The sequence below is a fragment of the Fukomys damarensis genome, unplaced genomic scaffold (genome assembly GCF_012274545.1).
Source record: "Fukomys damarensis isolate Sample0158 unplaced genomic scaffold, DMR_v1.0_HiC HiC_scaffold_14, whole genome shotgun sequence".
NCBI classification, from domain to species: Eukaryota; Metazoa; Chordata; class Mammalia; order Rodentia; family Bathyergidae; genus Fukomys; species Fukomys damarensis.
Genome location: NW_022900926.1, coordinates 71,264,035 through 71,291,248, shown reverse-complemented (window position 1 = coordinate 71,291,248; position 27,214 = coordinate 71,264,035). Strand labels below are relative to the sequence as shown.

Below are 27,214 nucleotides of genomic sequence, written 5' to 3'. Positions count from 1 at the left end.
ATGTAGAAAAAAAAAAAAAAAAAAAGGAACTCTTAAGAACCTCCTTCTAAACATGTTCTCTTTATAGTCTTTCCAGTATTAACCATTTTCCCAGTGTCACTGGTCAAAAATGTAAATATTTTTCTTCATTCTTCTCTCTCTCAAATCCCACATCCAATCCATCACCCAGCCCTGACTTAAAAAACAATACCTGTGCAGTTACCTCTGCTGCCGTCACCCTCCATGCTGCAATCTCTTGTGAATGCAGCAGCTAACAAGTCTTCCTGCTTCCTCACCTTTGCTTCCCTACAGACCTTGCTCCTTAAAAATCACCTGAAAGAGCATTAACTATTTTAAATTGGAATGTCCAAAGACTCAAGACTTTCTAGAGGCTTCCTGTTACACTCGAGATAAAATCTCCAACCCTACTGTGGCCTCAGAGGTTTTCCACGATCTGGTGCCCGCCTCTCTAATCATCCACCTCCCCTCATTAGTTTCTCTACCTGCATGCTGGCCTTGATGCAGTCCTTGAACATGTGAAGCTTGCCCTTGCTTCTTGGTCTTTGTTACTGTTCCTTCTGCGTGGCACACTATTCTATTGCCTGCTTAATTTTTCTTCATGGTACTTGTGCTACCTGAAATTATACCATTTATCCTTTTTCCTCCTTTAGCTTATCTAATGCCTACTTTCCTACCAAAAACAAATGAAAAAATAAGAGCAGGAGCTTGTTGTCAGTGCTAATCCTCAGAGCCTCCAATACAGAGGTGTTCAATGAATGTTAGCTGCCAAGTGTGGTGGCGCACACTTGTGATCTCAGCACTCTTGAGGCTGAGGCAGAAAGATGGCCACAAGTTCAAGACCAGCCTGAACTACAACACAGCAAGACCCTGTCTCAAAAAGCAAAAGCAAATCAATGAATGTTAACTGAATGAGTGGTTTAAAATTTGGAATCTATTTCTCTATAGTCATTAAAACTTCTTATGAAGCCAACTGAATATATTATTAGTTAAACTTTCAAATATCATCCTAGAACTAACTCCTAGAAACACTGGGATCATGCTACAAGAAAGGTAAAAATGAGAGTCTTCTATCTTCCAGTTGTGGCTCAGCATGTTTCTCCCAAATAAGACCTAACTAGAGATAAAAAACACCAGCCCCGATCAGCCTATCCTTGTGTTTGTTGCCATGAGAGCAGCCAATGAACAAGAGAATAGTGAGGTACTGTATAATCTTCTGCATGACATGGGCCATCACCATGGTAATGATCAGCTATTACTTATAGGTGAAATTTATTTTCCAGTAAGGTTATTTTCGGGGAAACACGGTATATCCCTCAGATCTCCCTTCAGAGCCTTCTGTGTTCATTGGTGGGACTTTTGGGAAGTGGCTGGATCATGGGTGTGCAATATTGTATCATGGGTGTGATATTGGTTTCACATAGTTCTGGGTGGGGAAATGGGAAGCCCCACCCCTGGGGTGGGTGGCACCAACCAATAGGCTTGTAGCCTGAATGGAATATAGAGGGAGATGGAGAGTCCTGCCTACTACCTCCTTTTCGCATGCGATCTTGCCTTGGAGCCAGCCGACTATGGACTGAAACCTCTACCAACTGTGAGCTAAAATAAACCTTCCCTCCTTTAATTTGTGGATGTCCGGTATTTTGTCCCAGTTATGAGAAAGTAACTGAGATACTTCCTGAAAATACCTGGGTAAAATGTACAATAGGAATTTTACCTATTTGGCATTTTACCCCCTTTTAATGCTCCTGCCACTACGTTGTCCTGAGCTTCCACTTACGAACCCGTCCAACTGGCTTAGATGTACAGTTTCCAGCCCTTTCCCCTAATTTATTTTTCTTTGATTATCGCAACCCTTCACGATCTGTACCTATTTTTTTAAAAAAATGTGTACTGAATACATAATTTATAATTGGATTTGGGGCATCTGTACAGTGATGTGGAAAAAATACAGAGTGAATACAAAATACCTGTTGGGCTGAAGAAATAACCACAATCATTTTTTGCACATATTAGGCATTAATAAATATTGGTTAAAGGATTGATTAAGCGAAAGCAAGGTCCCAGTGTTTCTTTGGGTCAGCTCCCCTAAATGGTTCTTTTCTCCCCCATGAGGCAGAAGTTATTTTTAATAAGGGCTCGCTCAACATCAGAAAAGGGTAAAAAAGAAGGTACTCAATGGGGGAAAGGCAGAAAAGGGAAATATTTTTATAGTTTATAGTTTAATATTTTAAAGTAAGTTTTGGGCTTTTTTTAAAGAACAAATTTGATTCATCACTAACAGTACTAAAGCCAGGTGCAATTTAAGACAGTAAAAACAATATATTTTGGAGAAGAAATATTTGTTATTTAAAGCCAGCGGATTTAAAAGCTTTCAAATTTTGTAGCTTTCTGAAAGGCAGCAGCTGAGAAAGAAAAGAGACTTCCCAGGTGGAAATACAAAGGAAGATGGAAAGCAAAACAGGTCCTCAATCTCTACTTAGCACCAGAAAGCACCTGCAGACACCATTAAACCATGTACCCTTGGCTTTACCACACGATCTGTCTGATTAATTCTAAAGGGTGAAACAGCTGTAGTTTAAACAATTGCCTGAGGTGATTCTGATAGGAATGGGCTTGCAAACAGTTATAAAGGTTGAGCAAGCTGCGTGCAAAGGAAAAAGACCCAAATCAACACCAAAGTAGGGAATAGAAGTGAGAGAACAAATCCTAGCCAAATTTAAGAAATAAACAGACTGTTGCTTTACTGGACATGAAAGATGAAAAAGAATCGAGAGTCTACCAGGATTATATCTGTGATGTTTAAAAGTCTGTATTAAAATTCTGAAACATTGGAGTTTTGTTTTGAAGATGAATGCTGAGAAGTAGGATGGTTCTTAAAATGCTAACTTCAACTCTGGCTACATTGACAGCTTACAGGACTGTCGCGAGCCGCGACGTCAGGATCCTGCCAGCAGGTCCTAAACCTGAAAGGATGAGGACAGAGAGACGGGAGGCACCTTTCTTCTTATGTTGCTTGCTTTATTACAGAACCTCTTCCTTTTATACTCTCCAGCTGCATGGGAGCGAGGGCTACACGGGAGCGAGAGTACCGCCCACACATTCCAGAGGGAAACAATAACGACCATTATGGGTTACATCTGCTACTAGCTGAACTCGCCCGTGGCTATGGGCGAGAGCACCTCCGTGCCAGCCAGGTGACGCAAAGTTCAGTCATGGCTAGGCCTGTGTCAAGGCTCACCGTAATGGCTCGCCATACAGGACCTTCGAAAGAAATGTCCAGAAAGCACTCACAAATAGTCTTAGTGTTAAACGATATGCAAGAAATGCAGACAGAGGTAGGGGAACTGTAGGTATCTTGGTGATAGCTGAAGCGTTAAAATTTTTAAAAAAATAAAAGCCAACAAGTATTTGTTTAAATTTTGCTACTGATTCACCACTCCCATCAGCGCGAAAATGCATCAGCTGGGATAAGAGGCTCAGGTGAACCAGCTAAATCTCCCTTCTCTGGCAAAGCATTCTCTGAATGCTGATCCTGTTCTTTAGGATCTCGACCCAGCAAAAGTCTAATACGGAGAACGCTGATGGACGTACACTTCCACCTCACAGCTCCACAGTACAGAGATCTCCTCTGTTGGGATCCTCACTCCAGAGCGGGTATGGCGATTAGAGCCCAGAAACCGAAAGAGCCAGATCCCCATTCCGTCTAAGGAAAGAAGGCGGCTAGGCGGACCAGGATGCTTGGTTAAACCTGGAGACTTCCGTGCACCGAGTCCGCGAATCCTTCAGCCCTCCCGAATCCCCCATCAGGCCGGTTCCACTCACTTCTCCAAGGGTCCGGCCCAACATGATTCTCAGGTTCAGCCTGTTACCCCAGACACCAGGTAGCAAAGAGGAAAAAGAGGTCAACAGCTGCAGCTGGTATTACTGGGCGCAGCCATCTTTGATTGTCAAAGGACCTTTCAACACCGAGCGCTTGGATTGGTCAAACTACAACCCGAGGACAAGATCTTTGCATATGATTGGTTGGCGCTGAAAACCCTCATCGGTAGAGGAGAGCGGGCTAGCAAGGAGACTCCGGGCTACGGTCGCACCGGGAATTCAGAAGTGATTGATTTTGCGTGGCGTTGGACTCGGAAGCCAGGTCTACTTGTCTTGCTGAAAGCTCCCAGGACAGGGATTGGGGTGCGGTGGTGGGGTTGCACAGCTCCGTTTTCCTTTTATTTTTCAAAGGGAGAAGGGGGATAAGGCAGGAAAGAGAATGTACAGAATACCGACTAAACGTTAATTTTTGATACGAAGAACGGAGTAGCAATTCCATACTCTTCCTTCTGTTGCTCCACTAGGTTAACTTCACTTTTGAATGCTCAATTTTGAAATTGGCTAGTGTGTTTAACAATTTGATCGAGTTCAGGGGTGAGCGTTTGACACATCTAAGTGCATTTTATTGAGCGCTATTCAGTCACTTTTCACGATGGAGGTTTTGAAGACTTGTGTACTTAGAAGAAATGCATGTACTGCGGCTTGTTTCTGGAGAAGCAAAATTGTACAGAAGCCTTCCGTTAGGAAGATTAGTACTACCTCTCCAAGGAGTACTGTCATGCCAGCTTGGGTGATAGATAGATACGGGAAGAATGAAGTCCTTCGATTCACAAAGAACATGATGTTACCTATCATACATTATCCAAATGAAGTTATTATAAAAGTCCATGCTGCAAGTATAAATCCTATAGATGTTAATATGAGAAGTAAGTTTTCAAAAGACATTTTCTTATCTTTAAAAAATCTTTAAGTGCTTAGTTTTTTTAAAAAAATCAAATGTTTGACTACGCTTTGGTTAACACTTGGAATCATTCAGGTTTTTTATAACACCTCTGCAAATGTTATCTAAGAATTTTGAAATCCCAATAGCCATTATTCTTTAATCTTTTAGGGAATATTTCTCTCTATGCTTTCTTAAAATGCTAAGTTGGGACTTGATAGTTGTGTCTAATGGGTAACTTGGTGTGCTTCTCAGAACTTTGTAGTAATCTGAGGCCCCACACAGTAGTATGTACTCACATCAGTCTAGAATGTGCATTTTTACAGTAATTTCCATCCTTCTTGCTCTCCCATCACTAACAACTTTCTTTATTGGTCCAGAATACTAAGCAGCTGGACTCTAGGGTATGGGCACAATACTTTGCTCATTTGTTACTGCATTTTGCCCTCAGCACTTTCCCATTATGTTTCTTTCCAAACTGAAATAATGTTGATCATCTTATTTCCTGCTGGGATTACCGACAAAGCTTGGAGAGCCATATGTTCTTTAAATATATACTGTATAATAATTGTATTATGTTGCTGAAAATATTTGAATTCAAGTTTGGAAAGTACTAACAAAATATTGTCAGTCTTGCTTATGGAAACTCATCCAGGTCTTCTGAAGCTGAAAAACATCTTTTAGCATGATTAACCTCAGTGTTAATCACAAAGCAGTTTGCTTTAGTGTTTTAAGTAAGCTTACATAGGCAGTTTAATTTAGCCCTTGGTTATTGATTTTCTGGGTTTGTGTGTAGAACTATAGTTACATTGAACAGATTGCCTCAGTAACAGTTCTCATATATGACTGATGTATGGTGAATTTTTTGTGTGTATTCAATTGTAAAATTAAGATAAATGATAAAATCTTGGCCATTTTGTGGAATTTAGAAGCTTATACAAATGTTAAGACTTTGGTTCCTTTTCCTTCTCTTGTTTTCCAGAAGTTATATTAAATTACTAGCAGTTTTCACATTTTTTGGTCAAAACTTAAAATTACTGGATTATCATCTGAGCTGTACTATCAATAAATATACAGTAGTATTATAAGATGAGATCAGGAGAAAAATGTAAAATGACATGAAAAGGACAGACAGTTACATCCACGAAAGGCCAAAACTGGAAGTAGCTAGTAAGAGAACCTGGATCTGCCTTCAGAAAGTTACAGTTAAAAATAACTTTTGAAAAATAAGCAGAAGAAAAATTTAGTGTGACTAGCATTGTTTCACACTTTTTTATCTCTCTGCTGTATGGTTTAACAAGGCAGCTGGGTTTTCATATGTGCTTCTATATTCCATCTGTTATGGTATGTTATTTGAAGTAACGAAGAAAAGCCAGCCCCACGAAAAGATTATTGCAAAGGAAAAACTGACTAGAGTCCTTGAGAAGACTGGGTCATACCACACTTGGAGGGGAAGTTCTGGATTAGGGAAATAAGATAAAATCAGATTCACTGGTACTGGATTGTTTACTCCAGTTTCAAATGGTGCTGTACTTAGTGACTATCTAGACCTGTGCTTTGAGTATTGTAGTCCCTAGCCACACATGGCCATACGCAGTGAATGTGGCTAGTACTCACTGAGAGGGTGATCAGTGTAAAATACTAGAGTCCAAAGACTTGGATAAAAAGAGTAAAAAAGTCTATTCAGAACTTCATATCAGGACTGGGGCAATACTGCTCAGTGACAGAGTGCTTGCTTTCTGTGCATGAGGCCCTGGTCTTGATCCCCAGGACTACAAAAAAGCCAATGAGAATTATGTATTGATTACATGTTAATCTGATAATCTTTGTTGTAGCTTGCATTATATTTCTATTGGACAGTGCCTATCCAGATAATATGATGGAATAACTATTAAACATTTCTTTAAGGAAAGAGGTTTGGCAAAAGATTTTGGAGGGTTTTTTTGTTTTGTTTTGTTTTGGAGACCAGGTCTTGTTATGTAGTGCAGGCTGGTCTTAAACTCGCTATGTAGGCCAAACTCATGGTGATCCTCCTGCCTCAGCCTAAGTGCTAAGATTACAGTTGTGCACAACCATGCTCAGCTAGATTTTGGAGTCACTGTGTTTGTGGTTAGAGTGCCCTATTAAAAATTAATTGAAGCTGCGTGTGGTGGCACATGCCTTTAATCCCAGCACACAGAAGGCTGAGGCAGGAGGATTGCTCTGAGTTTGAGACCAGTCTGGGATACATAGTGAGTTCCAGGTCAGTCTCAACTACATAGTGAGACCCTGTCTCAACCCCCCTACACACACCAAAAAATTGAACTATGATTGTTTTGATGATGTCTGCATTTGAATATTTTGCTTTTGCAGTGCTGGGTGGCAGTCCCAGGGCCTTGTGCATCCTAGCCAGTCACTCTACCACTGAGCTGTATCCCCAGCCCTGTAATTTTGTTTTGAAGTAATAATTGTTACTATTAGTTGGGCATGCTGTTTTGCTTTATTTTTTTAATCTGTTTCCTTTTACATCAGGCTTGAAGGTAATTTCATTTTATAAGATCCACATATACAGTCTGTGAAGTATGCCTTTGTTTCAGTAGGATGAATGCATCTGGACTTTTCTTAGCTGCTGCTTAATAATATAATACTGTAGCATATTTTGCTTCTGTGTAGTATTCTTGAGACATCTTAGTGTTTTACAACTTGACTGGGTAATGTTATTTGCAAGTTATCCTCGTTATGAGTTTTTTTTTGAGAAAGTGTTATTGTTGTTGCAGAATATATGTGAAATGAGAACTCAGGGAAATAAAATAAGAAATAGAAGATTGTAAAATTTCAGAAGCGCTCATTTCCCTTGACAAGAAAGAAAGAGACATATCTCTTTTGAAGGATGAAAGCTTGCTGTTTTTCTGAAGATGGTCATTACTGTTAGAAGATAATAAATCATAGAAATGGTTAAAGCAATGAATAATTTTAAAATAGAAAGATAATACAGCCAACAAACTTGGTTTCTTTGCATGAGATTAAAGTCTTTGAAACCAATGACAGATTTAGGGTTTTCCGAATCAGCTCAACTCTCTGAACAAATCAGGCCTGTGGAATGAAACTCTTAAGGATCCCATTCCTTTGTGCTACCAAGCAGGTTCTTAGTTACTAACTGCCAGCTGCTGCATTCTGGATCTGGGGTTAAGTTCATTACCATTATTAGCCAGGGCTATATAGTTGATATATTGGCGTATTAGGGTTACCAAGAACATTGGAAAAACAATCTTGAGCAGCCAGCCCTTAACCTTAGGACTGAAACCTTTTTGTAGCTAAACTTTTTCATGGCTAAATGTCCACCTCTGTTGCTTCAGTCATATACAGGTTTGTGAGTAATTGTTTATATTTTAGCAGTGGAAAAGGGATGTAAGACAGGAGAAGTGAGCGTGCGGTTTTTGTGAGTATCCCATAATGAACTTCTTTTGTCCCCTATGTAGTACAGTCCTAACTAGCCAGATGGCAATGTGTGATGTTGGCATAATGACCGTCAGCTTAGCTTTTCTGGGATGTCCCAACTTTGAAATACTTTATCCCGTGTGTCTTGATTTTTCATTGGAAAAACATCTTCTGCAAACTACCCACCTGTCAGTGTCTCTCCCTGTCTCTGTCTTCCTTCTGCATTAGCTCTCATTGCTCCCAAGGCCAACCCCTTATTTGTGTTATTTTCCCTCCTCCCCATCCCTTCTCATCTACTTGGGGCATCACTGCAGCAGTGCTTTCCTGCATCATCAATTTTTTCCTTTTTACTGGATTGTTACCATTGACATACAAATTTTCAATTTTTCCCTCTTGGAAAAAAAAAGCCACTGAAAAACCCTCTTTTCATCTTCGTTGTCCCCTCCTATAGCTCTATTTTCTTGCTTTCCTTAACTATCTGGAAGAGCTGGCTCTTAGTTTGGTTCCTTCCCATTGTCCCTGAAGCACACCATACTGCAGCATCTGTTCCTAGGATATTCCTCATCCTCCAGAGGTAGCGTCACGCTGCCTGCCAGGAGTGGGCGAGGGCCAAGGGGAGGCCTCACAGTAATTCTGGCATCCATGGTGGAATAGGGAGAGGTATATGACCCTGGAAAGGTAGGCAGGGGTGCCTCAGGAGAGCCTCACATAGAAGGGGACTGGTCTCAGAAGCATGTCAGGCAGAAGAGAAAACAAGATTCTTTTGTGTTTTAGAAAAGTCACTTTATATATTGAAGCTATATGATAAGTTACTTTGGATTATTGCAGTAGAATAGCCAATTTATTTGAACAAAACCCCTTATTACAAAAATGTTTTCAGCTTTATTTAGCTGATATTTATGTAAATATTTTTAAAAATAAGAAAGATACAACACAGAGCAAGTGTCCTGATTTACTGTATCAGAATAGGTGGATTGCAGTGGATTTTAAGCACTCGGGAATCTCTGTGCTTACCCTAAAGTTATTATTCTAGAAAGATTTTATTTTCAGAGGTGGGGACTAGTTTTCAATGACCATTGTCAGGATCAAGTACTTTATACCAACATTTTATTAATGGGCTTTTCTTTACCAAAGTTGGCACCAGATGTCTTTATTATTTAAAAAGTTCATGAATGAATACATTATTAATGATGTCATCTTAAAAGCGCAAAATTTATAAAATACCGAAAATTTTGAGGACAGTTTCAAAAGCTGAGTTTCAGAGAGATTTTGAGCAGTGGTGGTGTTGGTATGGACGGGCGATTGTGACTTTCAAAGTAATTTTCTTTGACTGGAACAACATGCATTTTTATGTTTTCCTGTGAAATGGCAAAAAAATCAATTAGCTAATTATTTTATAACCTATATTGTAAGACTCTAACATTTATATCTGGCATGTAACCCTATAATTTTTAAATCGTTCTGTCCTTCTGGAATAAGTAGATAAATTGCGTTTTGTAGGTGGTTACGGAGCAACAGCCTTGAACATGAAGCGTGATCCTTTGCACGTGAAAATCAAAGGGGAAGAATTTCCTCTAACACTAGGTCGGGATGTCTCCGGTGTGGTGATGGAGTGTGGGCTTGACGTGAAGTATTTCAAGCCCGGAGATGAGGTGAGTTAATTCTTTTGTTTTAAATTCTTTGTTCTATTTCTAAATGTACAAATGTGATTCTTTTGGAAGTGTATTTTACATTGACCATTTGTCATCTTTTCAATAAAGGTACTGACCTTTGGCTGGAACCTTCATGTTCTTGATTCTGTTACTTTTTTTTTTTTTCAAATAATTAAAAAGTTTCTGTGTATGATGGTTCATACCTGTGATCCTGGATACTTGGGATGCTGATGTGGGAGGATCACAAGTTTAAAAAGCCAGCCTGGGGCAATTAAATGAGACACTGTCTCAACATGAAAATGTAAAAAGGGCTAGGGATGTAACTTCGTGCTCCCCAGGTTCAATCCCCAGTACTGCAAAAACAGAACCAGAAAAAATCCACAAACTTGCGCTGTAGTAACTTTTTGAACTGTTTGATTTTTCTTGGAAAAAGCCTTTAAATGACAATTTTTACTTCATGGATGAGATTGTTTTAAAATAGCTAAGGTTTGGTGTAATCTTTTTCACTTGTCACTTTGAACCCTTGTGCCAGGAGATTGTAGGGAGCCCATAATTACAACCAGTTGTGTCCTGGTTGCTTTTTAAATAAAATAACTGACTTAATCCCTAAGAGATGGGTACAGTCGGGCCCTATTTACAGATGAGGAAGCCAAGCTATAAAAAAAGGTCCCACAACGAATTAGTGGTAGAGCCCCAGAGACGGCAGCCTTCAAGTCAGTCCAGCATATTGTACCGGCATCTGCTTGCATAGTGGTTTGGCTTGATACATCCTGACTCATACTAAGAAATTTGTATCATGTGAGAATGATTCTTTGTTGGTGTACTACAGAGTGAAGTTGTGTTAGGGAACACCTTCGTACTTCGCTTGGGTCGGAAAATCCCTGTCTGTAGTGAAATTGTGTGTCTGTGTGCATTTCAGGTCTGGGCTGCAGTTCCCCCTTGGAAACAAGGCACTTTCTCGGAATTTGTTGTGGTCAGCGGGAACGAGGTAACTCATGATCTCTGCTGAAGGACCATGGGGACATAGAGGCTGACAAATGTCTGACGTCACTGGTTGTTTCTCAGATGATGCTCATGTTTTATGGGCAGTTTTGGAAAAGCTAAAATAAAGACCGGGAATTTTGGAAAGATGCAAAAAGGCATTTGATGTCACTTTAACAGAACTGGTGACCAGAGAGTCTCCGTCTTGTGGGACAGAAATTTGGAATGAGATCTAGAACTGTGCTGTGTTTTTGTTTGTTTGTTTGTTTCTTCTACCAAGTGTAAACAGTTTGAAAACAGATTTATCCCATGGATAGTATGGGTTAATCATAAGCAGAGCTATGCAAGTGTCAAGCTGTTTTGAACAACTTTAAAGACGAAGGTGTAGTTGGCATGGTAGCACATGCCTATAATCGGAGCACTCGTGAGGCTGAGACAGGAGGATCACTGTGAGCTTGAGGCCAGATTGGGCTACACGGTGCGTTCAAGCCCAGCCTGAATTACACAGTGAGATCTTGTCTCAAAGAACCCCCCAAAAGAGGCATGTAATCAGGTATGCATTTTGAATAGAAAGGGAGAGGTTAACGTTGGGGAAATTGGTCACCAAAGGAAGGCAAGAAAGGGGAAAGGGTATCACTAGGATTGGAGAAAATATGGGAAAATTACTTTTCAGAAAAGGTGAGCAAAGGAAGTAGTTGTTCCCCAAAACAAATTAGAATGTGTTTGAAGATTTAAGGTTTAATGGTTTTATTTTTAGATATAGTTAAGACTAATGAGAATATTGCATGTGGCCTTTTTATAAATGATGAAATAGCTAAATTGGATAATGCATCCTGCAAAATATTACTGCGCCTTTGTGAGGTGGGTGGGTAGAGAGCTACTTGGAGAGAATATTCCTTAGGGATAATCTTGGAATAGGGTGTGCAATAAACACTGAACCTGGAAGATTTTTATAGATTTATCTCTGAAAACAGTAGGACTGTAAGGAGGTAGAGGTGCTTACTTATGCTCATGGGCTTACAAGTCCCTGTTTATTTGTGACCGTTGTCTTCAAATACAGGTCTCTCACAAGCCCAAGTCACTCGCTCATATTCAAGCTGCCTCTCTGCCATATGTGGCTCTCACAGCCTGGTCTGCCATAAACAAGGTTGGTGGCCTGAATAACAAGAACTGCATGGGAAAACGGTAAGTCTCCTAACGGCGGCATCTACGCACGCCTTCTGTCCTTTGTTAGTTCTGAGCAGTAGGTTTATCAGAAGCATTAAGATGAGTATTACGTACATGATTGAAGTTCTGCTGGCACTGGAAGCAAGTTCCAAAGAACTCTTTGAACTGAAATGCGTAGAGGGGTTCCAGGAGTCCAAACCTTCTAAACTAATGTACAATGTAGAGTGGGAGCATCCAAGGTCCATAGCGTTTATCATATTCCTACAAAGGTTACAAATTATTCCACACACTTTCTAAGAATGATGTCAAGGTGAAGGGTTTTTTTTGTTTGTGTTTGTGTTTTTGGTGGTGGGGATTAAACTCGGGACCTTGCACTGTGGAGGCAGGTGGCAGCACCACTGAGCTAAATCCCCAGCCCGAAGGTGTTTTATTCATACACTTTCCAGGAGCTGCTCTCACATTTGTGTATTTCTTCTTCTTCTTCTTTTTTTTTTTTTTTAGTTTTTTGGGACAGGGATTTGGTTTTGCCATGTAGTTCAGTCTGGCCTTGAGCTCATGACAGTCTTCCTGCTTCAGCCTCCCAAGTGCTGGGATTACAGGCGTGCGCCACCATGCCCTGCTTTTATTTGTGCATTTCTGTGAAAAGCAAATATGAGGGGACTGCAAACCACTGTTGAATATTCATGATGTTTAGGCCCATTCTGATGCTCTGAAGACTTGAATGTATGCTTATTTAAGTGGTGCCAACATATTGTCCAGAAATGTCTCAGATGTACAGTCATTCTCCCACCTGCGGGCTCACCTTCCTCACTTTCAGGTAACCTGTGGTCCATTGTGGTCTGAAAGGATGAAGACAGCACAGTAAGATGTTTTAGAGGAACTGAGAATGAGAGGGAGAAGACCCCATGTTCAGATAATTTTATGACCTGTAGTTATGTGGCGCTATATTATTACGTTTTTGTTGATTTCTTACTAGTTCTAGTTTATAAATTAGACTTTACCATAGGTATAGAAAAAAAAAAAAACAAAGTAGATACAGCGGGGTGCCAGGAATTTAGCTCAGTGATGCTGCTCCCTGTCTCGAAAGTGCAGGGTCCTGAGTTCCATCCCTGGTACCAAAAAACAAAAACAAAGTAGATACAGGGATCAGTGCCACCTGTGGTTTCAGGTGTCTGCTGAGGTTTTACAGCATATTCCCTGTGGATAGGGGGACTGTTGTATTTGAGATCATATCCAGATTCTGCTGCTTTCTAGCTCAGTGACTTACTCAATTGATTTTTTTTTTTTTGTCTATGAATTTGTTTTGAAGATTAATGACACATAAAACTGGTGGCACGGGTTGTGGCACATAGGCACTCAGAAAATGGTGGCTGTTAGCAAGGACATAATATTTGCTTTATAAAGTTGGTACCGTAGAAAAAACTGATCATTTTTTCTTGTTGAGAAAGCTGTGCTAAGAATCATTCAATTAATGTAAGGGAGGGGAGAGCTGTAGATAAAATTATAGTAAATTAAAACAATATAGTTCTTTTTCTTTTTTTGGTACTGGGAATCAAACCCTGGACTTTGCACTTGTGAGGCAGGTGGCAGCACCACTGAGTTAAATCCCCGGTCCAGTATAGTTCTTTTTTATTAAGGGATTTTGCAGGTAAATTAAAGTCTATGTCATTGTATGTTCCTGTTATGAAATAGTGCACTTTACATTTAATGTACTGAGGGATAAAGTGCTAAATTTAGTAAAAGTTTAAACAATGTTTCTGAAAGCCTTGTGAAGACTGTTCATTTAATGAGGTACTATCATTTATCATATAATTCAAAGCAAATATTTAAAGGTCAACCTTATTTATGTTGTCTGTCCTATCTTTTGAAGTTGCCATTTTGGTCAAACTGTTTGCATTAAATGTATTTGACCACAGATTTTTCTAATTTTTCTACTCTTAACCATGCAAAAATCTCACTCCAGATTTTGTTTTCTGATACGACTGCACATTTATTACTTATTTGTTTATTTTTCCCATTAAGTTTATTGGTACCTTTTAGGTATACATTACAGTTACATCCATCATTGGGATCTTGTACCTTTACATGATGTATCTTGGTTCTTATTTTTTCTCCATTCCCCTGCCCTCCCTTCACCCCTCCACTCTTTCCAATTTACAAATACTTTTTTTTTCCATTTTCCCCTTTTCTCATATTTTTTCTTTTCCCTTCTTTCATTTCCCCTACTCCTTTCACTTCCCCTACTCCTTTAGGTATTTTCTTACTATTACACGTTATCAATTATATATCTTGAATCTTACTTACACTTTTAGTTTTTCACACCAGAGAAACTATTCAGTATTTACACATGTGTATCCTATTTATTTCACTTAAGAGTATGGCCTCAATGGTCATTCACTTAGCTATAAATGTCTCTAGTTTCTCATTCTTTATGGCTGAGTAGTACTCCATTTTATTAAAAAAAAAAACAGCACATCTTATTTATCCAGTCTCCATTTGATGAGCCATTGGGCTGTTTCCTACTTTTAGCTATTTTCACTCCAGGTTTTTTAGACCTTTGTTGCTGTTGTAGGCTTTGCAATGACATTGATGTTTTGTTTTATCCCCCGCTTAAAAGCATTAGCCTTTCTGTGCCTGAATGACTACATATATACTATGGTCAGAGAATTTGCATTCCTTTGTTTTAAGGCTCTCTAGGAATACTTTTAATATACTGTTGAAAGTAATTTAAGACAAAAATCTGGCTGGCTGTCCTTGAATGTAGGTATGAACTCCTGGCTTGCTGTTGGCTTTGTGGATAATTCTCTGGTATGCTGTTGTGGTCTATTTCGGCAGTCATGGCCTGAACTGGGAAACTGGAGCCCCATATCCTCCACTCTGCCAGCACATAGGCAGGAGATCACATACAATGTCTGGTCTCTTTGGAGCGTCCTCCTAGTCACTGCGTATAGGGCACTATGTGAACCTGTGGCATGTGTGTCACCGTGGGCTGTTTATATCATTGAAAATTCTAAAAGATTTGCCACCACTGGTATAGTTAGTGAGTCTGATTGAGAAGTGGCTAATTTTGTACCTTATTGAGGCCATTAACTATATTATATAGTTAGATCTGTTCATTGATTTTCCCATGTTAGTCAACCTAAAGTAGAATTCATTGTAAAGCGACTTGGTCATTACATCGTGAACCTCTCTTGTACCCTCATATGCATGGTGACCTGTGGGATGCATATGTTGTGAGCTGTAGAGAGATCCTGATGTCCATCTCTTCAGGCTGCTATAACAAAATATAAATTGGTGGCTTTCTCAGTTCTGGATGCTGGAAAGTTCAAGATCAAGATAAGATTCCAAGTCTGATGAGGGCCAGCTTTCTGGCTCCTGGACAGTGTGTTCATGCTTTCCCTGTCATGCCGGAAGGGGCCAGTTGATATTTTGTGGGTTACTATTTAAAGCATTGACCCCATTCTTAAGGGTTCTACCTGCATGACCTAAGCACTTCCATACCATTACGTGGGTTATACTTTCAACACCTGGATTTTGGGCAGATTCAGACATCATTTGGGTGCTAGCACTTAACACTTGTCAGTTTACTGAAGTCGCTACTCATGGACTATAATTGCCCACCTCTTCTTTACTTATTAGTGGGAATTATGAGAGATGAGCACCTTAAAGAACTATAAACATCTTTTCCTTTTTTGCAGTGCTTGGCACCTGTTGGGGAAGTGCTGTACCACTGAGCTCCATCCCCAACCCAATAGGAGTTCTAATGAAGACATTATACAGTGGCATTGTATTGTACTTAAACTCAGAGGTTCCAGTATCCTAAGTGAACTTTTTTTTTCACTCTGACTATTCATTATGATTGATGGAACATATTTTGGCTTCTCTAAGCAATAATTTTTCTTTTTCTGTAACCTACAGTGTTAGCATAAACGCACACTTTAGTTTGTACAAAACAGGTCAATATTTGTTATCATGTACTAAGTCTTGTATGTTTTGCTTTTTAACCATTCAATTAAGGAAAAAGAGAAAAAGCAAAAACTAGTGGTAATAAGATGAGCATAATGATGTACACCTGTAATCTCAGCTACTTGGGCAACTGAGGCTGCAGGATCACGGGTTCAAAGCCAGCCTAGGCAACTTAGTGAGACCTTTTCTCAAAATAAACATAAAAAGTGTTGAAGATGTGACTCAGTGGCGAATGCCCCGGGTTCAATCTCCAATACTGCCACAAATGTAAAGAAATGAAAAAATTCACTATTAGCATCTTGAAAGATTTTATAGGCTCTTTTGTAACTAGCAACTTCCTGAAATTAAGACAGTGCTTTCTAAGAGTTCAGTGGTGTTTACCTACTTGTTCTTTCTTAGTTCTCTAATTATGTTTGTGTAACAACTGAGCCTTGGTGAACCAAGAGGAATTTACTGTTGATGTCATATGTCAATTTTTCTATACTTTGGTGTCACTAAACATGCCAGATTGAATTATTCCCTGTTATCAACATGTCTGTAGTTTCTTTGATTTATTTGTAGGTAATTTAGGGCTCTAAAGATGAACAGAAATATTTTAAAAAGTTGTTACATCCGATGCTTCCTGAATATGGTACAGTCTGAAGGTTTTAATTATTGGTAGTATCTTCTGTGTCCTTAAATATTTCATGCTCTGCCTGAAATTCATCTCTTTCTGGGAAAATTGTACTTCACTCTGTTGACAGAAGTATTAGAAAGTGTTAGAAATCGAACCATTCCACTTCCACAAAATAAATTTCACTTTTAAGTTCTGTACACTGGAAACGCAATACAGTGAATTTAGCGATCATTTTTCAGTTTCTTTTTTGACATTGGTCTCTATGACTGGAAGTTTGTCATATAAGTGTAAATTAGGTATCTGACTATTCTGTTTATAAACAGGCTCAAACTTAAAAACACCGATCCTCCTCCCAGTATGTTCATATTAAAATTAAAATGGCCATTTGGCCATCCCAGGAGCTTTCCTTCTTCCTATGCCTTCCACTGCCTGTGCTTTACCTCCCCACCCACATAATTTCTCCCCACTTTGCTCCTGCAACCCCTGTGGGCTTTGGCTTTTCATCTGTACCTGACCAAGTTGTTTAGGGTTGGGGACAGGTTCAGTTAACAGAAGAGTAGAAACGTCACTCCTGGACATTTTAGTTACACAGGTACCCTTGTGAGGTCAGAGCTAAGTTGCCAAACCGACTGATACTTCTAAATTCTTTTTCTAGTTTGTTCTCTCTGACAAATAGTTTCTGGCAGTATTTTATGGACACCAGACTTCTTTACTTTTCTTCTTGTCTCTTGACCATTTCTTGTCATTTTAAAAAAGTCTTTCTGTCTTCTAGCCCTTTAAATAAGTTCTTTTCACAGTGTCCCACTCTGTCATTCCTGTTTTTCTCACAGTTCTCTCATCTGCCCCCAGTTTCTACTTAGAATTTGGTAACTTGCAGATCTATATTTCTAAGCCTAACCTCTTTACTGAGTTCCAATTAGTTGTTTCCTTTGTATTTCAAACTCAATTTGTGGAAAATGACACTTAACCGACTGTCACCCCAACTCTCATCCTAATGTCAGTTAATTGCGATTTACCTTGAGTGCAAACTTGTGATTAATCCTAAACCCTGCTTCCTCTCTTCTACTGGTCAGATCATATAAAACTTAGGATTGTTGTCAACTTTGGAACAGTGCCTCCAAGTTTCTTTTATCAATGAACTAAGATTTCAAGGCATTCCACGTTTTCTTGTGCAGTGAATAAACCTCAGATACTATTGGATTATAATGAACAAGTCTTATTAACTAGCTTGTTGTTAATGTGTTCCTTATAGTGATGGATGTGAAATTTTTACATGTTTTGATTGGAAGAATTTTCTACAAACTAGCTTTTTGTTCTGTACATCAAATTTATAAAATAAGCACAGTAAGTGATTAGCAATAACTAATAGAATAGTTATATAATTACTATGATAGTTAAAACGTATAAATTATTTATTTCTATAATTTTGTTTGTAACATTTTTGGGTCACTGTTGACTATAAGTAACTGAAACTGCAGAGAACAAAACTATAGGTAGGAAGGGCCTGGGATTTAGCTCAGTGGTGGTGCTGCCTGCCTCGCAAGCGCAAGGACCCAAGTTCAATCCCCGGTACCAAAAAAATAAATAAAGAAAGATCAAACGAAACTATAGATAGGAGACTATGATACCACTAAACCACCTTCCCTTTAGCCACATCTAGTACTTGTAAGAATGTTTTTTTTTGGGGGGGTAGTGGTTTGAGACAGTTTTGTAACTCAAGACTTTGTTCATAAGTTGAAACTAGAATTCTGGTCATAGCCCAATTGTTTGTATGTCAGGCTGGTCATAACCTGAGGGTCCATTGTACGTGAAGAAATGTTTTTCAGCATCATCCTTATTTCTTAAAGCCCATATGTTTCTACTGTGGAAGATATAGCTGCATTTAAGTCATTTTTCTAGGATATCAGGAGTTAGCAGATGGAGCTTGTGGCTTTTTTACCCTCTGTATGTGGTGGTGATGATGGGAATCATGGAGGCCATGTACTTGTATGTTAGAAAGGTGGGGAAATGAATATAAGCTTAGATTAAATTACCAGTTACTTTTCATTGGCTCCCCGAATGCACCTTTCTGATTATTGTTTCATAGGTGAGGATTCTGAAACTTAGGGTTTCAGTAGTGAGAGAGAGAGCAGAGAACAGAATCAAAGTCTCTGGATACCCAGCCTTGACATTCAAAGATCTCTGAGACCAAGCAGTAATACAGAGATTTGAAGGATGATTTGTTCCTTCTGGTTCTCCTGTTGTTTTGCACTTAGTTTCATTTTTAAAAAATTTTAAATTTTAATGACCTACCTCATAAGATTATGATATTGAAAACTGTGATCGTAGAGGACTTAAGTACCAAAATACTAAATAAAAAGTGTGTCAGTCACAGGAAAAAAAAGCCAACTTTGCTTTAGTACTTTAATTTTTGTTTAGGGAGAATTCAGATTAGACAGAAATGACAGAGCAACTTGGAATTTGGTTTAAGAATGCATAGCAGTGTAACTATTATTCATGTTTCCCTGGAATTGTTTACATTTGCCACTAGAACGATCCCTACTAACTTCAGAGGAGTTGTGTTGATGGAGTAGGAAGCAAGAGAGGCATGTGATTAAAAATCTTGGCAATTTTGAATTATAGTGCTTTTTGCAAGTGTCGTATTTTCCTGGCACCTTTTCTACATGGACCAGCAGCACACAACACGGCACACCTTTCTTCTCTGTACCAAACCCTCTTTTGCGCTTTGGGGGGCCATCAGGTGGCAGCGTCCAGAACGGAAGCTCCTCCTGCCTCACCACTTCCTTTTCTGCCAAGCCCTAGTGTGAGTCATTATTGTGCTTTCTTATTTGAGGAAATGAGGCTGCTTCGGATTAAGAATTACGAAGAAGAGAGGAACTGACAATAATGAGGTCAGCGGTGTGTCCGACAGTCAGTCCTTAAACAGCCATTGTATTTAGTGTCTTTTTAAGCCATCCTTCTTAGGGAGGGAACTAGAAATTCAAGACTTTCTTTACTGGAAGAAGCTTTGGTGTAGTCTTTCCAGCTCTCAGGTGGCAGCAATTGTTTCCCCGACTGAGGGATCTAATGCTAATTGAACAATCTTTAAAGCCAAGGAACCCTGAATGTGCATCTGGTACATCTAAGGTAGTATGGCCTGCGCGGGGCATAACTGGGAATCTCTGTCTCTGAGAGTTGGCAGAATCCTTTAGGAAGCAGGATGTTTGCACGACTTAACGGCGTGATGGAGGCCAGATGTGTGGCTGGCTCTGGATTATGTCTGGGGTGTTGTGGAGCAAAACTGGGAGTTAGGCTTTCAAGGGAACGAAGAGCTTAGCAGGTCGGGAAGATGTGTGGGACCTGGAGAATGAGTGCATGGAGCTTAGTGGAAAGCGTAAGGGGTCTGGGGTGTCTGAGCAGGACAGTTCTGCTTAGGAAATAGAGGAAAAGGAGAGGTTTAAGATTTAGATTGAGAAGAGCTTGGAGGAGAGTTTAGCTACATTTCAGTGAAATAAGAGGGTAAAATAGTTCACTGGTGAATTGATTTTTAGCTGGGTCACTGAGGCAGTTTTAGTGCTTTCTTCCCCAAAACTGTAAGATATGTTAATTAAAGAGTTTTAGAAGAGTGGGTCTTCAGAGTTTCTTCTGTTCTTCACAATTGATGATTCTGTGAAGTTAGTACTATTCTAGAAGGAACATAATTTACAAGGAGACTTTGGTTACATTTAATGATATTAATTCCAGAGGAAACAGCTAGCTTAGAAATTTTAGTAGTAACTTAAGGTCGAATAAAGGGTAATAACCAGACTTCTATGATATGGGTGAGAGAAAGAAAATGAAATAAAAGTAGGTTTAAGTTTGTAGCTCTTAAACATGTTCTGAGATCCAGAGTACCAGCCAGAGCTAGGTAGCGAATGCTACCTTTGTAGCAGCCAAGACAGTTTATTTTGACATAAATAACAGATACTCCCACCACTTAGTCTTCAGAAAAATGTTCTTCTGTGAGTACAACTTGGACTTCTTTCTACAGTATCTCCTTAGCCAATGGAGTCTCAAATACCAAACAGTTACTTTTTTGTAACGTCCCTCAACCTCCATAGGTAGCGTAATTACGAAAGTGCAATTCACTACGAACAAACTTGCTGAAACCTTGCGGTCCCTGTAGGCAGTTCTCTAAAGTGCTAGCTTAATCCAAGAGTAAAGCATAATAAAATGTAAGACGAGCCAAGTGCGGCGGCACACTACTGACTTCCCAGCTGGGGCTGCACAGTGAGTTCAGCCAGCTTGGAATACACAGCAAGACTCTATCTCAAACCCCACTCTCCCCCACAGAAAGCATAGAGCAGTAATTCTTGACCATTAATTCTCTTTTGGGATCACAAACTTCTCTGGGAAATGGAAATTAGGTCTAGATACCCTTCCTTACCAGCGCGTACTCACACCAAATTTTACATGTTATTTTAGGAAATTCAGAATTTTAAAGGAGCCATGACTTCTCTTCTTGGCCCTTGCCCCCGACTCACCCATAAGCTAAGCACCATTGTCCTGAGTGGCAGGAGGCTCTAGTGAGTGGATGGTGAGAATGAGCAGCACAGGATAATTGTGTTGATAGAAAGCGTTCATCTGCTTTAACAGGAAGTCATCTCGAGGACGAATTAATGTCTGTGATGGTTGATGAGCGTGGCAGGACATGTCTGGACACAAGATGTTTACTCCATGTCATCAGGACTGTGGTCAGGAATGTGATTTTTGTAAAGATAACTAGTATACGAAAAGGGCCTGGATTATTAAATCTCTGTCTTACAGAAGACGCTATGGTAATTTTAGTCTGCAGAAATTGTAATGTTAGGGAAGGAATTGGCAAGTGACCCACAGAGAGGCAGCAGAAGGGAAGTAAAATAAAGTTTACTCCATTGATGAGGATCAATGACACCTAATGGCAGTGCCCTGATTCTCCATTGGGTTACAACTCCTTCTTTTATAGGGTTTTACAGCCTTGATCTCATGCAGGTGGTTACATTGCATTTTCACAGTTCATATTGCTGATATTCAAAACATGGTGTGGAGAGGCAGCTGAATTTCAACCCAGATGCTGTTCTTTGTTAAGGGAGGTTACCTTAAGAGTTATCCATTCTAGCCAAGGGGAAGGGAGCCTGTTTAGTCAACAAAGCTAACAGTGGTTCTTTTCACTTACAAAACTTTAGGGAGACTAGATGCCTCTGGTGCAGGTTATTTCTGAACTAAATAGCGAAGGGCAAAGTTATCTTACATTGTGACAATTTCCTAAGTTTTCGCTATTAAAGTTTTCCCTGTCAGTAAGACAAATGTTACAAAGTGTCCTGAGCTACTTAAAAAAGGAGAAATTATTATTATTGATTATATATTCTTGGTAAAGAGTTGTTGCGAGCAGGCGTGTGCACTAACTGGAGGTCAGGACCATAGTAGTTGCCAACTAGATTTTTATATATTTTATATATGTCACACATCAAACATGTTCATTCATACCCGCCAGTTGCCACTCCCTGTACCTGCACAAGCCCGAGCAGCGTGACTTTGTTTCTCCTTTCCTGGTGATTGCAGTTGTCGATCCGGTTGTGTACTCCTTGATCCAGGGGTCCACACCGGGCAGGCGTCCAATGTCTCGACCGAGGTCTCCTCCAAGATCTCGTCTGGCAGGTTGCCGTTGAACTGGATCGGTCACCAAGTGGGATGAGCTGGTCTTCTGTGCTCTCTCTTTTATACCATTTTAACTGGGGTCTGTGGCACTGGTTTGGGTTTTATCACTTCACACATATTGGGGCTGTTTGAGTAGATATTGGGGTTCCACACATTGAATTTAGGTAACAGGGTTACGCGCATCTTAGGGTGATCTGCTGGGTTAGATATCACTCTCAGTCTTGGGGGGTCACATAGCAGGTTTCCCACATTGTCACTCTTGGTGGCTTTCACTCTCCACTCTTGGGAACACACTGACACTGTACTCTGGGAGGCATTATGTTCTCTGCATCCTTTACATTGACGTGCTCTCTACAAGAATTCATTTACTGTCTAATTTTAAGTACTTATAACTTCTTCGATAGTTTTTTTTTTTTTTTTTTTTTACCAGGGATCCAACTCAGGTCCTTGCGCAGACAGGCAGTGGAACCTCTGAGCTAAATCCCAGCCCCACTTAACAGTTTTTTAATGAACTTAAAGTCCTATGTAGGTTGATCTTGGGAAGCAGAATGACTTTGCTTTAGGAACTGTCACTGAGTCGGTTACATGTCGAAAACATTTATCTACTTACATCTCCTTAAGATTCTCATTATGGTTTCTTTTGCATTGCAGAGTTTTAATCTTGGGCGCTTCTGGCGGGGTCGGTACTTTTGCAATACAGGTAAAAAAATTTTTTTTAACCTTGTAAATAGGAAGATCTTTTTTTTACATTGTTACATTCACATTTATAAATTACTTTTTCTTAAAATCCAAGAGAAAGGTGGTTCTCATAAATTCATAGTAAGTTCAGATTGCTCTTGCCAGAGTAACATGTTCTAATGTAGAAGGAAGTGTTCACCTTTCTAGTGGTTTAACATGTGAATGTTTTGTATAGTAAATGTCAGGGAGCTTTTAGGAAGACCATGGGCAGTACAGAAGATGGAGATTTGCGGTATAATAGGAAATAGTGCCAATCAAAGTTACTGTAGATCTTTTTATGGACATAGATAAGGTTATTCTAAATGATATGTAGAAATGCTGTAGCCAAATACTGTTAAGATGGCATTATTCTCTGAGAGTAATTTATACATTCAGTGCAATACCAATCAAAATACCAGTTGCCTTTTTCTGTGTAAGTAGACAAGCTAACCCTGAAACACATAGGGAATTGCAAAGGACCCTGAATAGCCAGAAAGTCTCTTCCTGGTATGGACACTGGTGAGCCTCTGCCATATCCTTTTCCTAGACGGAGGGCTTGGGTGCTGTGCTTTTAGGACCCAGAGAGTGATTGGCACTTCCCAGGCCTCTACTAATCCAACTTGAAAAGAGGGGGAAGAACTCCCTTGAGGGGTACATCTTTACTCTTTCTTTCATTTGTTTGTTCTTTTCTTTTTCCTTTTCCTTTCCTTTTCTTTTTTCTTTCCTTTCCTTTCCTTTTTTCTTTCTTAGATAGATATCCAAGATTCAGTCCAGACACTCTCAATAAACATTTTCAATGAATAAATAAAAGAAAAAAAACAGAAGAGAAAGATCGTATTTACTGGTTAAAGTAAAAATTGCTAACATGTAGAAAATGACTTGGTACCATCTACTAATATTGGAAACCCGTGCAATGGATCCCGATCTGCTCAGTGCTATGATGTATGGTGAGAAGAAAAAGTTAAGCTACAGAATTAAAGAGATAGCCAGGCATGATGGCACACACCTGTAATCCCAGCACTCGGGAGGCTGAGGCAGGAGGATCGTTGTGAATTTGAGATCAGCCTAGGCTACATAGTGAGTTCCAGGACAGCCTCAACTACATAGTGAGACTCTGTCTCACCCAAAAAAAAAAAAAAAAAAAAAAAGAATTAAAGATACAGAGACGAGGAACTGGGATGACCAGTGCTTGAGCAAGCAAAGACTTGAGCAAGCAAAGATCCTAAACATCCAGAACCATCAATATTTATTGGTGACACAGTCATTGTTAGGTTAAGGTAAAGGGGCTGCTTGAATGGCTACATGTGGTTGCTAGGGATACATTGCTGATGCAAACTAGGCTGGTAAAAGAAGTGACAGCATTCTTCTGTTAGGCTAGGAACAGAATTTGAGTAAGAGTTGCTCTGTTCTCGGCTGTGTATTATCTTGTATGATTTTGTCAGACTCCTTAAATAAGCCAGTTTCATGGTTAGCTCTTTACAGCCTGCATTGCTTACAGCCTGCTTTGGGTGCAATCATTGGCGTGGTTCCCCACATACTAAATTTGAATATACATCACCCTTTGACAACCCCGTAATTCCAATCTTAGGCATATTACCCTACCGATACATGAGGCATTGTTTACCAAAAGATATGTACCAGAATTTCAGAACTAGACTGTCCTGGTAATATCTTCCATTGGAAACAGTGCAACTGTTTATCAACAGTAAAATGAATAAACAAACGATAGATTCCTACCTTGGGATACAATATAGTCATGAAAACAAACCATAGTTACAGACAGTGGAGTTGTTGAATTTCACAGCCAACATGTTGAGTGAATTCAGATATAAAAGAGGGCCCTCATATGACTACATTCAGTTACATTCAAGAACAGGGAAACTAAGTAACAGTATTGCAGAATGCCTAGTAGTAGAACTTTAAAGAAAGGCAAACCTGTAATAAAAGTCATCATTAGTATTCTAAGAATAAAGGGATTTTTACTGGGAAGCTTAGGAGTATGAGTGGTATTGTAGTTCTTAATCTTGAGTGATGTTTAGAGATTTGCTTTGTAGTAGTTTGTTAAGCCATACACTCTATGCAGTCTTTTTTTGTGGGGGCAGGGGTTGAGACAGGGTCTCACTATGTAGTTGAGACTGACCTGGAACTCACTGTGTAGCCCAGGCTGGTCTTGAACTCACAGCAATCCTCCTGCCTCAGCCTCCCGAGTACTGGGATTACAGGCATGCGCCACCACACCCAGCTCTTCTATACAGTTTTATATATGTTTCATAACAAAAATATTTTAATAAAATGAAAAGTGAGTAATAGAAAAGTGTCGAGGTTAAACCCCATAGAAAGCTATCACAGGGAAAATAACAATAAAGAGTAGAATAACGTATCTGTAGACAAAGCAATCAGAAAACGTGTCCATGAAATGGAAGTGTAATCCACTTCACAACAAGCTAAAAGGTATTAAAAATGTGAGACAGAAAAGGAAAAAAATCAGGATTGGAAAAACTTAGGAAAAAAGGTAAAAAATAAATGAAAAAGAAATTTAGTAATGAAGACTGTTCTAGAAGGAATTTAAATAAACACAATATATAATGCTACCTTAAGAGAAACAGAATAGGGAAATTTAAATTATAAAAGAATCGAAGGTATAAACATACTCAGGTGATAGGGTCCAGTATTAAAATCAGGCAAAGATTGGTGAAAAGCATAGCAAGGGAGTAGAACAGATACTGAAAGTATTCCAGTTACTCATTGAAATAATACATCACTATTTTTGCAGCCACCAATAAGCAGATACAGATATTGAGCATTGATAGCTGCCAAGATTATAAAAAGTTTAACAAGCAGACATGATATGATACGCCTTCTCTAGTTTTGCCTGACCACCTTCACAGTTTTACTAAAGGAAACAGTCTGATCCAATCTCTAGATACGCCAAGTTGCAGAAAATACAGAAGACAGAGCAACATGCAGAACTATCCTGAGTGTGTAGTCAAACTCTAGGCCAGTGGTGGTGAACCCTTCCGTCCACAGCACCGCCTAAATAAATTAATAAAACAACGGCTCATGTGTTCTGGAGTTTAGAGAGCCATTACTTAACCCTTAACCCGTGCCTTCTTCTGTAATCAGTGCTTTATCATTTTCATTAAAAAAAAAAAAAACTCATTAGAAAGCCTATCAGTTTGATTACAGAAACTAATAAAGTATTCTCTAAATAATGAAAAAAAAAAAAGAATAAGACTACAAGAGCTAGAAGCAATTTAAATATGTTAAGGGACCATTTTCATCTTCAGAATTAAGGATTATTTTAATCTTATATCATTGCCTTTTCTCTTTTACTTTCCTTTTTAGTTTTATTTTAGGATTCCCTATTTTTAATGTTCATACAGAGATTTCTTTAACTGAAATACCAAATAGTTTCTCTGGTGTGAAAAACTATAATAGTACACAGGATCCTAATGAGATAATTAATAATGTGAAATAGGAAGTAAAGGGCTAAAGGTGTAGGGAAAGTGGGAAGGGTGGGGGAAAGGTAGTAAGGGAGAGGAAAACAATATGAGAAATTGAAAAAATGGAAATAAAGTGTTTGTAAATGAGGAGGGGAGGAGGGGGTGAAGGGAGGGCAGGGACAAGGGGAAAAATGAGAATCAAGACCTGTCATGTAAAGGTACAGGATCCCAATGATGAATGTAACTGTATTGTATACCTAGATTGTACCAATAAACTCAATAAAAATAAAAAAAAAATAAAAATAAAGCCTGTCAAATTGATACTACGGAAAATTACAGCACTTTTGGAGCAGGATGCTTTCTTGATTCTAAATCCAGAATCATCAGAATTTAGCTTTCCTTTTTATTTAAATTTAGTTTTTCTTAGATCAATTCATCTACATGTTTAAAATCTGGGAATTGTTTATTTATGTCTTCCTACTTCAAAGGAGAGGACCTCATCCGTGGTTTAAAAGTAAAATGGCCACTTTTTTCTTGCCCTTTGTAAAGAGCGCCTAGCCCCAGATAGCTGATTGTTTTGCTGCATGGCATCAACACTTTTTAGAGATGCAAATGAAGGAGCTTTGCCTTTTTATGTTCTGAACACAGCTGAGATGGTCATTTTTTTTACATGTGTGACTTATTTATTTATTTTTTCCTCATTGAGTTTATTGGTACATTTTAGGTATACAGTACAGTTACATTCATCATTGGGATCTTGTATCTTTACATGACAGGTCTTGGTTCTCATTTTTTGAGATAGCCATTTTTTGAGCATGTGTAATTGTGTCTTTTTTTTTTT

The 27,214-nt window shown here is 39.2% G+C and overlaps 2 protein-coding genes across 3 annotated transcripts in view; one reads left to right on the top strand and one right to left on the bottom strand.

The window, feature by feature from the left end:
- The window catches only part of Qrsl1 (glutaminyl-tRNA amidotransferase subunit QRSL1), a 36,904-nt gene extending 32,949 nt beyond the window's left edge, over positions 1-3,955 (bottom strand). Inside the window, exon 1 of the mRNA XM_010621808.2 lies at positions 3,823-3,955. Coding sequence (XP_010620110.1) covers positions 3,823-3,846 — 24 coding nt within the window. The 5' untranslated portion in view covers positions 3,847-3,955. The remainder of the gene's footprint in view (positions 1-3,822) is intronic.
- Positions 3,956-4,033: 78 nt separating this feature from the next.
- Rtn4ip1 (reticulon 4 interacting protein 1) overlaps positions 4,034-27,214 on the top strand; it is a 40,988-nt gene continuing 17,807 nt past the window's right edge. The window contains exons 1-5 of one of the 2 annotated variants that reach the window (XM_010621807.3): positions 4,034-4,745; positions 9,677-9,828; positions 10,748-10,816; positions 11,870-11,994; positions 22,865-22,913. In XM_010621807.3, coding sequence (XP_010620109.1) covers positions 4,472-4,745; positions 9,677-9,828; positions 10,748-10,816; positions 11,870-11,994; positions 22,865-22,913 — 669 coding nt within the window. In that variant the 5' untranslated portion in view covers positions 4,034-4,471. The remainder of the gene's footprint in view (positions 4,746-9,676; positions 9,829-10,747; positions 10,817-11,869; positions 11,995-22,864; positions 22,914-27,214) is intronic. The other variant, XM_019207151.2, reaches the window with a different exon arrangement.